Here is a 16,784-nt window from a genome sequence, read left to right as displayed (position 1 = left end):
GGCTTTTAAAGCACGTGCTCAGCAAATATCATGATTAATATGAAAATAACACAAGAGATTATTAAGGGTTTAGTTTTAAAACGAAACATTTAGAAAGTACTCATCACTTTATTTTAACCGTTTAACATTCCCTCCCGCAATATGTCCCTAAATCTTAACGACGTTTCCTCACAAGCACATTCACTTTGTCAACTCCTCCGGCACTGGAGTGTATTTCAACCCCGTGTCATTCAGCATTGTGACCACCCATGCGTCCTTCGGCAATTTCCCTGAGCTGAGCAACTTCACCGCGGCGGCCACATTCGCCCCGCTTGTGTAGCCAACATATAAACCTTCCTTCTCTCCCAGCAGCTTCTTATAATGCACAGCCTCCTCATCAGATACACTTATAGTACCATCCATGTACTCAAACTTGAATAGCCCAGGAACAGCCCCATATCCTGATCCTTGCAGCAGATGACACGGCTTCGTAATTGTCTTTCCGGCTATCGGCTCAGCACCTTCTGGTTCCACTACATAAGTAACAACTTCTGGGTTTTTCTCCTTCAAAAACTTAGAAACACCCGTAAAAGTACCGGCCGTTCCAACGGTGGCTATAAAAGCGTCTACATGCCCTCCAGTCTGCCTCCAAATCTCAGGCCCTGTCGAATCGTAATGAGAATTGACATTGGCATCATTATGGAACTGATTAACGAGGAATGCTCCGGTTTCATCTACTATCCTTAATCCTGCTTTTTCTGCCGCTTCCACATCAGCTAAAGTCACTTTTCCGTAGCTACCTTCAACTTGAGGAACTCGAACGCATTTCGCTCCTAGCGCCTCCATATGTATAGCTCGTTGCACGCTGTTCCCTTTAGACATCGTCAGAGTCAGAGGATGTCCAAGCACTGAACATACCACAGCTAGACCAGTTCCTTGATTCCCTGATGTCACTTCAACAACTGGGCTCCCAGGCTTCAAATTACCATTCTTCCTAGCATTCTGTATCATGTACAACGCGGATCGGCATTTGATAGAACCCCCAGGGTTCATGAATTCGCATTTCGCTAAGATACGTCCAGGGCCGGAATATAAACGATCCAAAGCTACTATAGGTGTGTTCCCGATCAGTTCCAAAGCTGAAGATTTGATCTCGTTGTCTCTAGAGGGAGCCATCTTAAAAAGCACAACACTGGTCAATGTTCAACAACGCACTGAGGCCGCGTGTAGCGCGCGTAGCTTAAAAAGTCACTCGTGATGAGTGCTGCCTGTATAATGATATCTTTACTAATAGATTGTCAAGGTTGTTTAGTTCCGCGTATTTGACCCAAACATTACGCACCATGAATTAATATTGGTACAATAAAAAAGGGTATGTTTTGTCGCTATGAATGATCTAATGTGACTGACACGCGCGTAAGAAATTGGCAAGTGCGGAGATTAAATAATGATCCATTATTTATAGACCATTGACTTATCATTACGTGATTTGATGTCATATTAACTACTGCTAACGATTAAGAGATGTTATCTAAATATAAACAGTTAAATAAACAATTCCTCTCTTATCGAACTCACTTAAAATGTTGTTTATAATACTTTAGAAATCATTAATATACTGTACTTATACATATCTTTATATCAATGAACTAAGGGCCAGAATTGCTTGTCATATTATTTTTCTATTATTTACAGCGATTATTGTTATACACGATGTTGGAATTGTAGAAACTGTCTTAAAGGGAATGAGTTTAAAAACGGAATTTCTCAATACATACTGTTTATGAAGTCCTAAAGGACAATTCCTTTGTTATTTTTCTTATCTCTACTACCCAATTGTCTGGAAGTGGAAGATATAGAACCGATTGTGCGTTGCCTTAAGTTATTTATGCGGAGTGCTTTAACCAGTGAAAGATACATAAATGCAGTCTTGTACAAAAATTAATTATTTTGAAATACTTCTAACACCCTTGATGTGTAGATAGTAAATTACCTACTTATCAAGGCGGCATTAATTTATTACGTGAGATGATTTTATTGGTGTCGACCGTGTCTTATTTTTTCTTGCAAGCGGGTGCGAGGGAGTCTTGATATTTCTGAGTTCTGACATAAGATCAAAAAGCGGCCAAGTGCGAGTCGGACTCGCGCATGAAGGGTTCCGTACCATTTAAGACGTATTAAAAAAAATCTACTTACTAGATCTTGTTCAACATTTTACCACTTTGGAAGTGTCTCTCGCGCAAACTATTCAGTTTAGAAAAAAATGATATTAGGAACCTAAATATCATTTTTGAAGACCTATCCATAGATGCCCCACACGTATGGGTTTGATGAAAAAAAAAATATTTAAATTTTATGACGTATTAAAAAAAAACTACTCACTAGATCTCGTTCAAACCAATTTTCGGTGGAAGTTTGCATGGTAATGTATATCATATATTTTTTTTAGATTTTTCATTCTGTTATTTTAGAAGTTACAGGGGGGGGGGACACATTTTTTCACTTTAGAAGTGTCTCTCGCGCAAACTATTCAGTTTAGGAAAAAATGATATTAGAAACCTAAATATCATTTTCGAAGACCTATCCATAGATACCCCACACGTATGGGTTTGATGAAAAAAGATTTTTTGAGTTTCAGTTCTAAGTATGGGGAACCCCCAAAATTTATTGTTTTTTTTCTATTTTTGTGTGAACATCTTAATGCGGTTCATAGAATACATTCACTTACTAAGTTTGAACAGTATAGCTCTTATAGTTTCGGAAAAAAGTGGCTGTGACAGAATCGGACAGACAGACGGACATGACGAATCTATAAGGGTTCCGTTTTTTGCCATTTGGCTACGGAACCCTAAAAATGTGCAAAATTAATATTATACTTTGAAAAAGCGCGGACCGATCAAAATCGTATGTAAATATAAATGATAAAGAAAAACTTTAAAATAAAACCAAAGCTGACAAATACCAAAAAATAAAAATTACTTTTCCTAAGAATTGGAATTTTATTTTGTAGTTTTATATGTATGTAAAATGTATAATTGTTGGTGCAATAATGAATATTTACTTACGTAATTTTGGTGGTGTATAGGTAATAATCTTAACTACATTTTTTACTAATTTAAACTTGCCTAAAACAATAAAAATTAAAAAATTATATATAAACTTGAACATATAAAAAAAAACAAAAGTTAGTCACCGGGCGAGATTCGAACCCGTAACACTCGTTTAGCAGTCCGCGTCTTAACCTGCTGGACCAGACGAACAGTGGCCGGCAATACGAAATTAGCGACCATATTCTGCGTCGAAAGAAAAACGCATGAAAACTCGAAAACACGCGTTTTCCCAAACATAAGACTAATCTAGATAGATTGTATACCCCCAAAAACCCCCATATACCAAATTTCAGCGAAATCGTTAGAGCCGTTTCCGAGATCACAGAAATATATATATACAAGAATTGCTCGTTTAAAGGTATAAGATAAATCAATCAAATGTGTATTTATTTTTTCCTTTACATTCTTACGTAATAAATAAATATTAAACATCGGGGAACGGGGTCGGCCTTTTCTTATTTTTTCTTACAGCGGGGGTCAAAATTTTTCGAAATAAATTAATCAAGGTTGTGTTGCAATTTCTATTGTTGGAAATTTTCAATATTTGTTTCGATATTTAATAAGTATAAACGTATCATTTACTTTAAAATCAGCCTGTTTTTAGGTTACTTACTATGTTACAAGAAGTAATAATCACTATGACTTGCATGATTTGCTTGTTTCTTTTGATTTCATAACAACCGGTGATAACATGTTTATATTGCGATTTATTATTTTAAGGTTATTGACAGGGGTCGGACAAAAAGTGCGGATGACTTAAAAATGACGTAATCTTGCACACAGGATGATATTTGAGTTTGTATTTAAACTTCCGTGTGACATGTAGTAACAAAGTATTATTAATGAAGTAACAAAATAATCGTAAATAAATCCATGGAATTAATAATACAGGTGGTAGGGTGATGTAGTGAATAAAATAAATTTCACGAAACTTGTTACCATAAGGTATAATTATTTGAAATTAGTTAGAACAAGTCTGTGGGATCCTCAGATAAATAGGTTTAATAGTCAAAAGTGACAACAGTAGGTAAGATTAGCAGTATACGTGTTTGTCACGTTACCTCCAAAAACGGAAAATTGCCACAATATTCGAGTAAAGATGACATTTTAGAGCGTTTTCTTATACATTAGTAAATATAAATTTTAGCTAAATATAATCGTGAAGATACAATAGCTAAACAATAACGAAGTCAATTTATTGTTCATCTGATTGACAATGTGTCAGTCAAAAACGTACTTACTCATTTCAAGTGGCGATATCGTTTAATAAAGAGGTTGATAAATGATAAGTGATAATTGTTTATGAAAATCAAAAATACTATTTGAAATCATCCTATAAGTGGTTTGACGTCATCCGCACTTTTTGTACGACCCCTGGTTATTGACGTCTTTTTTAAGATTTATTTGCAGAATAATCTAGTTAAATAAAGTACCATAGGGTGAAATGTCCGTTAAATGATAAATCATGTCAAATGAGTATTATATAAGGAATGTAAATCGGTTATAACCGTAACCAATAATTTCGACAAAATTTCTTAACCGATTATTGGAAACTCGAATGACCGGTTACGGTTATTTATTTATGACTTAAATTCTATGAATTGACCTTCTAATAACTACAATATCCTGCTTTTTTTTGGCTGAGACGCCTCTTGACTATATTTTTTTTGTATTTGTATATTTTAGTAACGAAAATATATCAAATTTACATCCCTTATTTATGAAATATTTTGATGGAATATTGTATCACGTCCAAGGTCGTATTTTAAGTTTTTCTGTATTTTGTGAATTTTATTAACCGGTTAAGTGCGAGTCGGATTCGCGCACGAAGAGTTCCGTACCATTATCTATAAAAACGGCAAAACAATCACGTTTTTTGTATGGGAACCCTTTTTTAGTATTTGTTGTTATAGCGGCTACAGAAATACATCATCTGAAAATTTCAACTGTCTAACTAATACAGTTCATGAGATACAGGCTGGTGACAGACGGACAAACGGACTGACAGCGGAGTCTTAGTAAGTCCTGTTTTACCCTTTGGGCACGAAATCCTAAAAAAACCATGACGTATACTCACATTTTTCGGGCATAACCGTAACCGGTTATAAAATTTGACCGGTTAATGCGTTCCCTAATGCGAACGTAGCGGTCACTTCCTAATTCGTATTCTAATAAGTGCGAGATAAAGTAACACATGTCACTATGTACGTTAAAAGCACAACTAAACATTGCTTATTGTCATAAAAGATAACCAAAGTGACGCAGTAATACAATGCGCACACAAACCTTGAAGTAAGTTTCGGTTTACGCCATCAGATATATCGGGGCGGCCGACGTACTCCAAAATATCTGAACACGCACTCTAACGCCTTGACAATAAAGGCGTGTTCAGATATTTGTGAGCACCTTGGTCGCTCCGATATATCTGATGGCGATCGACTGTAAGTATATATTATGTTTGGTTTACCACGTGTGCATATGTGAAAGTGTTGGCTAAAGGCCAGTACATTGTGGGTGTGTTGTATCGGATGTAAGGTTAAGGTTATCCATTTAAGATAATCAAGAAAATTAAGCATCAGCCCACGAATTCCCCTGCTTAGAAGTCGTTAAGCTACTAGTAGGATAAAGATAAATAGTTGAAGGATTTTGATAACGTATTTTTGTTTTCTATTTTTTTTTTTTCTAAATAATAAACAAATAGTCATACAAAATTTTTGATCAAAACTTATAGACAAAAATAGACCTATAGTTTCATATGCAGAAATAAATATATACAGGTCCGTGGCTGTTACAAAAAAAAGCAAAAGACTTAAATCTGTATTTTATACTAACAATTATAACAAATACAAATAGGTACTTCAAATATGTAAATCATTGATTTGATACGTCTAGGAAATACGTTACATATATGTCGTAGTAATATATCGTACTTTCTACTTTAAAAAAAAATCTGGTACGGCTTTTCTAAGTTAAAAAGGGATCTAAATTTGCCAGTCCAACAACAACCTTGAGGCTTTAAAATTAAGAATTTAATTTTGATTGTCACTCTGGGCGCGCGCGTATCGCGTCTATCGGACTCAACAAGTGAAAATCTCCTTTGTACTCTACTCTCTTTTGCTCTGCTTCCTATCCCGTATATACCTAGGTCGTGTCATTCACGACGACGCCTTGACTCGTAATGTCATGTTATTAAAGGTTAGATTTGACTAATCTGCGCGTCATCGTGGATGACACGAAGTATATTAATTTATATTTATATACGTTAAAATTTGTGCACTAGAATCTAACGTTGTAATGTTCCACAGATTGCTGAAACCTGGGTGCCGCACCATTGTGCTTCTCGTGGACATGCAGAGCAGAGTGCAGCTGCTGTCCAAGTTTCACAAGATCGTGTGGCCATACCGCAAGTAAGTGTTCTAAATCTAAACCCTCAAATGGACGTCAGTTTTTGAACCCTGTGAAAGAGACATTTAATTCCAGAAAGGGGGAAATACAAATAATAGGGGGAAATAATTCTATTGTAAAGTTGTGTTTTTACGTGGCTGATGTGACGTGATTTGATGAATGATGTGTATTACATAGTATATGTATTACATACCTAGGGCAGTAAAGTAAGAAATGTCTCTCATCATCATCTGTGATTTGAAGCTTTCTTATATACTGACCGAGGTGTGTGCACTCTTTTTCTACTCGACGGAGCCGGAAAGCGGCAACGTTGTTTAGCGCAGCGCGCCGAAAGTTGATGCTTTCCGGTCAGAGAACAGAAAATCAATTTGTTTTTTTGGCCCGAGTGGCGCAGGTTACATTTAACTGTCTTTTGAGATATACTTCTCCGAACGATACATTTTTATGCATGTTTTTTTTTTTATCGTAACGCCGCTTAGTAAATACTGGGATACAATTGAATAGTAATAATATAATAATTCAGCCTATATACGTCCCACTGCTGGGCACAGGCCTCCTCTCATGCGCGAGAGAGCTCGCTAGTCCCCACGCTAGCCCAATGCGGATTGGGAACTTCACATACACCTTTAAATTTCTTCGCAGATGTATGCAAGTTTTCTCACGATGTTTTTCATCACCGAAAAGCTAGTGGTAAATATCAAATGATATTTCGTACATAAGTTCCGAAAAACTCATTGGTTTGCCAGGCAGGATTTGAACCCCCGTCCTCCGGATTGGAAGTCGGACGTCATATCCACTCGTCCACCACCGCTTATACAATTTATTAATGAAAATTACCACAAATTAGACTCAATTGCCTGTAAAACGTCACAGTTTTGTCCGCCTCCCAATACCAATATATCTGCGACCCGACATCAATATGTCGGGCAATTCAATAATTGCCCTTTCATTGATAGATAGTTTGAGGTCAAAGAACAATTGGCCATTATTTGAGATGTAATTACTGAACAATGGACAATAACTGGCAACAGAACGTTTATTGGAAAAACATTCCTCGTGCATGTCGTAACACTTGCAAGATAATATATTCTTGTGAATGTCCTCTAACAAAACAAAATACCTACAATATTGTGCAGAGCTAACTGACCATTTGTAAATCTTATGGCGAGATTCCACCAGTGTGCAGCACTGTGCGGCACAAGCATATTCAGTACAAAAATGCTTGTGCCGCACAGTGGTGGTGCGCACAATGGTGAAATTTCGCCAGCGTTAAAGCGTATGGCATTATATCTACAGATACAGAGATCATAAATCTAACTCCAGAAAATTAATCCACTTGATAGTTTCGTCGTTCAGTTTTACCAGGTCTTCCGGGGGCCTCCAGTATATCGAGTACCTGGGCATTCTTATATTTTGTGAAATATGTTGGATACTCTGTTCCACGGCATCACAGTGACAGACAGGAGACTCCACCGAGCCGCAACGAACGATATTTATATAGGGCACTTCTTTCGCGTAGTCTAAAACATTTTTGCTCAAGATATAACGCAGACGCTTCGCTCGATCAACAAATATAATGAACTAGATGTCATATACTAAAAAAAAATGTCATCAGACTCCATTGCCGTAGGCCAGATTCGAAACGGTAAGGGTTATAATTTTAGCAGTCTGTACATGTGTGTGGGTATTTGTGTCATGTGTTCCTTCGTATCGCCAAAACCACGGAGCGAACTTAAACTGCCAATCTTTCTTGAAGCTACAAATAAATAGCTTAACATCTAAATTTACTTTTTCAATTTACAGAAACAAAACCCTCCTCTTCGCGTATCTCCAAGTAGAAAGAAACATCGAGTGGTTCCGTCGCGTGCTGCAGCTGTCTCTAGGAGGGCAGGAGCTGCGAGTCAACGCCAGGAACTGCGTGGGCACAGTGCTGGCACTGAACCCGCACCGCAACTACTTCTGCATATACCACGCCAAGCATCCCGAGGGCGCCAAGCCGCACAAGGTAATGTCGACTCTATTTCAATGATGTTAAGGTTCAAAACTTTAGAACTGACGTTAGTGCTGTGTTTGACTTCTTCTACCTCTAAGAGTTCAGAGGACTCCAAGACGCACAAGGTACGGTCAATATACTACTAAGATTCAAAACTTTAGAAACTGCTAGGCACATAAGTACCTGTAACTATGTGCCCGGCAGTGGGACGTATACAACGTGTTACACCAGCCACTGAAAGTGGGGTCGGTATAGTCGTTAGATTTGTAGCTGGCCCCCAACGGCTTATTCTTTGTCTATTGTTAACTAAAACTTACACCCTTACGTCGCACAAGACATACAGCATTATTAAACATACCTTACCATTCTACCAAATATGGTAAAAACTCTGTTTTTGCACGCATCTCAAAAATTTACAATGGTAAGTTCAAAGATATCGATTTGTTTCTCGGATCCAAACACTTATTCAAATCTAAAATAATAAAGGTTGTATCGGCTACTAGCCGGGGTAATCAGTAGAATGCAATGAGCGTTTCTACTCATGGTATCTTAATCAACTTATTATATAACTAATTAAAATTATGTAATTACATACACGCACACACACACACACACACACACACACACTCCTATACACGATGATTCTTAATCCGTGAACAGGAACCATCTCTTCTAACTCAGTAATTGATGGAGATTACGTTAAAGTAGTAATTACGTGGAAACAAATTTGTTTGTTTTTAATCATAATTTTAATTTTGAGTTAAATTTTATCCTAAAATCCTTGTCACTCTACTACCTTATCGGTTTTAATGAGTTTGTAACCTCTTTACAAACTTATTAGCAATTGACAATTTATGAGTAAACCCTGTCCTTGACATTGTCAATCACTTTTGTCGTACGCATAAACAAAGTCAGAGTCGTGAATATTGAATGAGAAAATTATAACTAATTTTCCAAAAATCATGCCTCCACCATATCCGTACTCAAATATCGAGCGTTACGACATTGTACGTTTGTCGATACAAACGAACAGCACAAGACGAACCCAACAGTTATTTCACGAACTTCATCCAAACGTCCCGATTCCCAGACACAATTTGATAAACCGCATGCACCAAAACCTACGTGACTTCGGGCAGTTTACAGTGCCGCAACATGCTCAAGCACCCGGTCGACCTCGTCGTCATCCTGACGATCTGGATCGACGAATCTTAAGATTCTTTGCTCTGGATCCTCGAAGGAGCACTAGGCAAGCAGCGAGAAGATTTCGAGTGAGTCAATCCTTCGTGTGGCGGTTGCTTAACTTGTCCGATTTACATCCCTTTCATTTTCGACCTGTGCAAGATATTCTACCAACAGATTTTGCAGGGAGGGTTGCTTTCTGTCAGTGGTTCGAGAGAAACATCGAAACCAATATCTTGTGGTCGGATGAATCGACCTTCACGCGTGTCGGTCAATTTAATGTCCATAATGAACACTTTTGGGCTGCCGAAAATCCTCGGCTCACCCGAAGAAACGCGTTTCAAGTGCGTTTCTCGGTAAATGTGTGGGCAGGGATAATTAATGAGACATTAATTGGACCCATATTCATAGAAGAGAGATTAAATGGAGGAAACTACCTAAATTTGCTAAGGCATATGGTAACAGAGTTGTTGGATGAAGTGCCACTGAGGAATTTGAATAACTTGCATTTCCAGCATGATGGTGCCCCTGCACATTTTGAACATAGGGTTCGCGACTACCTGAACGCGGAATTCCCTGGGCGGTGGATCGGCCGCGGCGGCCCTATCGCATGGCCTCCACGCAGTCCAGATCTCACTCCATTGGATTTTTACCTTTGGAGTGACGTAAAACGAATTGTTTATGAACAAGAGTCCAATACTGTACTAGAACTCCGCCAAAGAATATGCAACGCATTTGACGAAATAAGGGCTAGCAATTCTCTTCGCAGAATTAAAAATAATCACAGGCGTCGAGCGGAGCTGTGTCAAGAACAACACGGTGGTCATTTTGAACACCTGTTAAATTATGTTTAAAATAATCTTTTTTATGTTTTAGTTGGTCAGGTATGCAGTTGCTTTTATTGTTTTGTATTTATTTATTAAATTGTACAGTTTAAAAACAAATCGTTTTACTTGTTCAAAATTTAACTTGTTAAGTAGCTTGCAAATAAAAGTTTAGGAAATGCACTTTATGTTAATCACCTAAGTACCAATTATTTTCGTCGTTATCAGTGCAGCACTGATAAGATTACAAGTACATAGAAGTATTTATTGACATAAGATCCATCAAATTTCCCGCCATACTGATGGCACTTGACGTATCATAGTTAAACTTTATTATACTGTAGGATGACCATGTATTCAATGGTTACTTGTTTTAACTATGTTTTCACTTTTAATTAATTAAACAGTGAAGAAATAACGCGAGACCTCGCCGAATAAGTTTAATTTGGGCTAAATTTTAATATTATTCCACTCCTGTTCACGGATTAAAAATCATCGTGTATATATGATATATATGTAGACATAAATATCCGTACTGGTTCTAGACCTAGCTTACACATAATATTGAAATATTGTTTTATAATATATTGCCTACCTCAATATTCAATTCAATAATTAATCAGAGTATAAAAAAGGTTCTTTTTATATATTTGTTTAGCTAATTGTGTCTCAGTAAGTGCTCAATCATGTTCACTAATGTATACCTACTATTCTGTAACTACCTTCTTAACTATTTACTTATATCACGATTTGACCTTGTGGATTACTGTAATTGGCTTTATACACTTAAAATTTAAAATTGCACATGTAATTATTATAAGCTGTTGTAATCCTGAATAAATAAAAAAAAAATAAAAAAATAAAAACCGTGCGTGCCACTACCTGCAAAAAAAGGGTCGTATAATCCTAATTGGCACCTGAGCGCGGGCTAGTCCAACGCTCAAAAAACCAGTGTAGGTGTGCTCTCTGATACGCATATCGAGGACACTTTTTAGATTGGATCGGTTGCGTTCGACTCGCCGGCACTCAGTAACCGTATAGGGACCACACAAGAAATCGCAAATTATTTTTCCATTTGTTCATTTTGAATCTTATTTCAATTACCATAGGAGTTGTAATTAAATAACCGGTTAAAGTGACCGAGCCCTTTTTTTGCAGGTAGTGGCACGCACCGTTTTAGTTAACAATAGACAAAGGATAAGCCGTTTGGGTCAGCTACAAATCTAACGACTATACACTGAGCAACTTATACTACGAGACCAATCCCGAATGGCGATTAAAAAATTGACTCTCCGATACAATAGATATCAACATCAGCCAGACAAAATGTATTAGAGAGACCTATTCAATTAGAAACGCTTGTTGACGTCTTATTGGCTTCAAATTTGGTACACTTATGAAAGACCCGTGACAATGCAATATTATGACATCGACCTGATTATGGAGTCCCTACAGCTCATGAGTCATTGAGTTATTGTTTGTTAGAATTATTTCGATTAGTAATAGAAAAAAAGAGCGTGCTCCCATCTTAAATATCGGCAACGCACTTACAACCCCTCTGGCGTTGCAGGTGTCCATGGGCGGCGGTAATCGCTTACTATCAGGTGATCCGTCTGCTCAGTGATGGATATAATAGTGTATCAAAAATGTAGTGTATGTGTAGTGTATTAATGCCTTAAGGCATTAAGTCCGCCGTTTGTACAGTCACGTCTGAAAATATCAATAAAGCCGTGTATACATATTTCTGGCACCTTTTTCGTATCGATATTTTCAAACGTGACGTGACCATTTCATGTATTGTGCAATAAAGATTAAATAAATAAAAATGTTTTTTTAATAATATATGTTTCTGTTACAGAGGATGTCTCGAATGACGCGGTCGCTCGGCGCGTCAGCGGACCCGGAGGCGGGCGCCTTCATCGGCTTCACCGAGCGCGACTCCAGCTCCGACGAGGCGCCGCCGTCGCCGCTGCTGGAAGGTACCTTCCCGCCGTACAGCTGCTGCCTCTGCGACCAGGGACCGGCCCGGTATCCCCTTCGAGGGTCCGGAAGGGGTATTTCGTAAGGCTTTGCTTACCAAAGCCGTTGCTAACTAAAACCCTTTCATTTGGCTTTTTAATACGCTTCAGAATACGGGTAAGCTGATACCCGTTCCTAAGCGCTAACCTCTTGAAGGGGTATCGATTAAAAATTATAACGGCTAAGCCGATTTCAACTTTCTCTGCTTAGAAATAAAATCATATATTGCTTATTTATGTTTAACCCTTTACCGCATATGCAGCCCTATATGGCAGTTATAATATTTAACTCTATTGACAGCTTTTAAAGTTTAAAATTTAAACAAAATATTTTTATGACATGCGTTAAGGGGTTAAAGTGAAGTGTGGTGAATCTTTTGAATTAGGAAGGGGATACCCTTTCCATTTAGCGGTTTCTCTGAAAGAGAAACCCCTTCCTACAGCGAAATCAAATTAACGGGTAAGCAATTCAAAGGGAAAGCCAATTGCCAATATTCGATAAACGACTAAACCAAGCTTTTTTCTGGGAAGAGGTGGACGGGTCCCTGCAACGAACTGTAGATCTTGCTAACTCCAATGGCTTAGCTTTGAAAAAAATTGCAAAACCATTATCAACAAAAAAAACATCCAAATATCGAACCTGCTCACAAAATTACACCAGATCCTGTTGCTAAATGCGACCAGCAGAGGGCGTACGAAAACATTTTTGTTCAAAGTGAAACGGAAACGCTCAACAATCTTAGGAATCCTATCGTGGAATTATACGAGTAAGCGTAGTGAGTGATTCAAGTCTCTCTTGATCTTGACAGTTGGCTATCGTTCAAATGTTCCAATTTTTAACAATAATGTTTACTAAATAATACCATGGTAATAAAGAAATAAAGACTAAGAAAAAAAACGTCCCCTTAGTTTGATATCCAACATAGATGGCGCTGTACTGCGCCATATGATTTGTGTTCATTGAATTGTCAAACGTCGAAAGTTGCCGCAAAATGTATGGAGCCGTACAGCGCCAACTCGTTTACCTGTCAAATTCTAAGCACGAAATTGTCTTAATAAAATCTAACTCAATCAATATATCTTTGATAATACAGTCAACTGTCTTACCAACATAGAGGGGAAACTGGTTTAGAACCAGACCAAGACAAGTCTGCAAGTGTTATTTTAAACGTCAAACTTCTAAGAAATTATGACGTATAAATAACACTTGCACTGCTTGTGCTATCAATATCGCTGCAGAATTATCTTGGTCTAACTCTATGCCTCGTTTAAACTAAACTTGGTAATTTTCAGCATACAAGCTTTTGTTATAACATACCTACATTAATTCTCACCAACATTATTACAGAAAACTTACTAGACGGACTGGAGAACTGGCTCGACCGACTGTTCGAAGGCAGCACCCACCGCTACTACATCAACTACTGGCCTGATATGACCTCCAAGTGAAGTCCATCTGAACGTAGCTCTTCAAAAACCAGGCACCTAAGGGATCCAGTGCTAAATTTGAACGAGATATTTAAGTAAAATAACTTTTTTTTAATTGGGTGACCACATAAATAGGCCAATATTATTAAATTTTGTGAAAAAGTTAATGAGATGAAAAATCAGATACAATAAAAAAAATTGTCACAAAACACTGCTAGCCCAACATGACATCCAAAAGAATCTGTGCAAGTAACAGACATCCAAGGGCAACAGCTATGCTTGAACGCAGATATTTAAGTAAACTCAGTAAAGAAACTTTATTTTAAATGGGGTTGATAACTGCCAAAGGTTTTTAAATATGGCGCCAGCATAGACTAAAAAACAAGAATTTGACACTATTCGTAGGATTGACAGGTAAAACCTATGCTGGCGGCATCTGTAAAATACTTCAACCAGCCACCCCATTGAGTGACCAGACCACACCAATATGTCAGTATTTTTACATTGTGTGTACATTTTTTGCCTTTTCCTAAATTCATAAAATGAAAATGTCACCAATACTTGAAAGCTACACGTTTATATGTAGCACTTTTTGGATGGAACTGTCTTAGAATAGAATTCAAACATGAAATCAGCTTCATGGAACTATGGGAACCTATGAAAAGTGTCTTTTCAAAAGGGCTTAAATGAGCCCATTGAAGAAACACTCCTACATTTATCTGTATTAATGTGAATATTACTGACTGCCGTGTTTAAGCTTAGCGAAGGCCAAAGTTACACTGAGAATGCTCGTTTGCCTTACGTGTAATCATCTGAATAGGCTTGTAGAAACATGTGTACTACGCTTTAGGGGGTGTTTAATAAAAATGTTGGTTTATGGCTTAGATTTAAAACATGAATAGTTTACAATTTAGCAACAATTGTATAATACGAACATATTTAAAAGGCCGTAGGCAACGTTTTCGGTGTAACTTTTCCCTTTGCTATAAAATGGTCGTTAAGACCCTTCCACACTATCAAATCGGAGTGTGAAGGCCATTACGTTAGTTCCCTGATAAAATCGAATCTGACGTTTGGGAGCAGTTTATGTAAAGAGGGCTTTCTGGAATGATATTTAAAATAATCTAGTATTATCGAACGTTTTATAGGCGGATTATAGCGTGCTATAGAATATTGTTCACGAAGACTAAATGACTCACTGGAAGTTAGAATGGCAAATAATAGTATTAAGTCAAGTAAGATGGCTGCCATTTACGCTAAGTATTCTCATTTAAATTAATTAATAACACGGTTTTAAGGAGCGTTGTACTACAAGTCTAAATATAGGCACACTATTCGTAACAATTAACAGATAAATTGTTGCAAGCATTTGAACCTTAACCTTTCATAAGTTGTCAAAAAACGTGGATTCTTACCTTAGTTGTGCTGTATAGTTTGTAGCCACCCAGAGACCCATAAAAAAAGTCTCCTATTCCATTCTATCTTGAATATTTATTTTGAAAAATCAAAATTGCATTTGTCTTGTCAAGTTTTGATTATTGGGTGGTTTAAGGATAAAGCAGAAAAAATCGTTCTCTAATAAAATGCAAAAAGATGGCTAATCATTTGGTCAGGATCCTTATCATACACAGACAGGGGGTTACGCATATGCTCGTCGTGTTAAACAATGAACTTCACAACTATAAAGGTCGTTTAATACTTATGTGATGGGATGCTTTTACAATTTGGTGCCGTGACCAGGATTATAATTATTCAGTAAGTATTAATACAATAAGGTTTACAATAAGTCAGATGCATGTTCTGTAGTATGTTTTTTTTTGTAATTGTCACTTTTTTTCGCTGAATAAGATTTTGAAATATTACTTACGTTTTCTGTTATATTATTATTTATTACATCGTTGACAAGATATGTTCTTTCCGTATACCCTTCGTATCATTTGTACCGCCGAAGAACTAATAATAGACTGTTTTCATATATATATATATGCGTGATGTATTTTGCGTATACATGGACTTGTAGTATCATGCTCTTCTGAACTGATGACGTCTCTTCGCATCGATTCGCACTTTTATAAAATTAGCTGTATTTTAGCTATTTTGTCTCACAATAACTAGCGTATTAAGTACAATATAGTCGAAGTGTCATTAGTTTCATAAATCATACTACTGAAAATAAAAGTAGGGGCACGTCAAATTTAAGTGCCATTATTTAGTTTAAAAATATTTAAATAATTAATATTTGCGGACATAAAGTGTATGTTATGGTTAAATTGTGAACAGCTATTTTGTTTAACACTGTGATTATAATTGATCACGTGAAAAAGTAACTGTTTCTCCAGACATTATTGAAATTATGATCGAAAGGAAAGCTCCACAAAAGAACTTTTACGTCGTTACGTAAAACGGAATTTAATACAAAGTAAAAAGATCAGTTATGTCATAATAGATCGCGTAAAGGACAACAATCTAGTCATTTTTGAATAGGGAAGTATTTGCTGCCATTTTTATGTAAAATACAAAATAAGATATTACAGATTTACAAGTTTCATTGGGTATTATTTCATTTTCAAAATATTGCAAGGTCTCCTACTCGCGTTGAGCACCGATGATAAGTATTAGGTAGGGTAAATCTATATATTATTGGCCTTCTCTCCATCTCCAAAAATTGACATGAGACAAGATAATAGATACTATGTGAAAATCTTGGCTAGTAAGTGGGGGTTTTGAAGCCAATAACATATTTGTAGTGTCAGTAATTGGTTATTGGGTACTTTTTATGGTACCACTTTTTTACCGTGTTTTGTCTTATGCCTTAAAACACGCTTGATTATCATATGGTCACAGT

General features: G+C 36.9%; 2 protein-coding genes across 2 annotated transcripts in view; one reads left to right on the top strand and one right to left on the bottom strand.

Annotated features, from left to right (window-relative positions):
- Positions 1-15,846, top strand: part of LOC133521080 (dnaJ homolog subfamily C member 16) — a 42,583-nt gene extending 26,737 nt beyond the window's left edge. The window contains exons 11-14 of the mRNA XM_061855827.1: positions 6,395-6,496; positions 8,298-8,499; positions 12,352-12,472; positions 13,860-15,846. Of these exons, the coding sequence (XP_061711811.1) occupies positions 6,395-6,496; positions 8,298-8,499; positions 12,352-12,472; positions 13,860-13,960 (526 nt within the window). The 3' untranslated portion in view covers positions 13,961-15,846. The remainder of the gene's footprint in view (positions 1-6,394; positions 6,497-8,297; positions 8,500-12,351; positions 12,473-13,859) is intronic.
- LOC133521079 (uncharacterized) lies at positions 89-1,452 on the bottom strand. Its single transcript, XM_061855826.1, has one exon. The coding sequence runs from the start codon at positions 1,153-1,155 to the stop codon at positions 181-183; it is 975 nt and encodes a 324-aa protein (XP_061711810.1). The 5' UTR covers positions 1,156-1,452; the 3' UTR covers positions 89-180.
- Positions 15,847-16,784: the final 938 nt, after the last annotated feature.

This window comes from Cydia pomonella, chromosome 9, assembly GCF_033807575.1.
Source record: "Cydia pomonella isolate Wapato2018A chromosome 9, ilCydPomo1, whole genome shotgun sequence".
Lineage (NCBI taxonomy): Eukaryota > Metazoa > Arthropoda > Insecta > Lepidoptera > Tortricidae > Cydia > Cydia pomonella.
Note: the sequence above shows the minus strand (reverse complement) of the source record. Positions and strands in the feature narration are given on the sequence as shown.

Excerpts from the sequence above, each read along its gene's own strand:
- LOC133521079 (XM_061855826.1), bottom strand. The coding sequence starts at position 1,155 with ATGGCTCCCTCTAGAGACAACGAGATCAAATCTTCAGCTTTGGAACTG.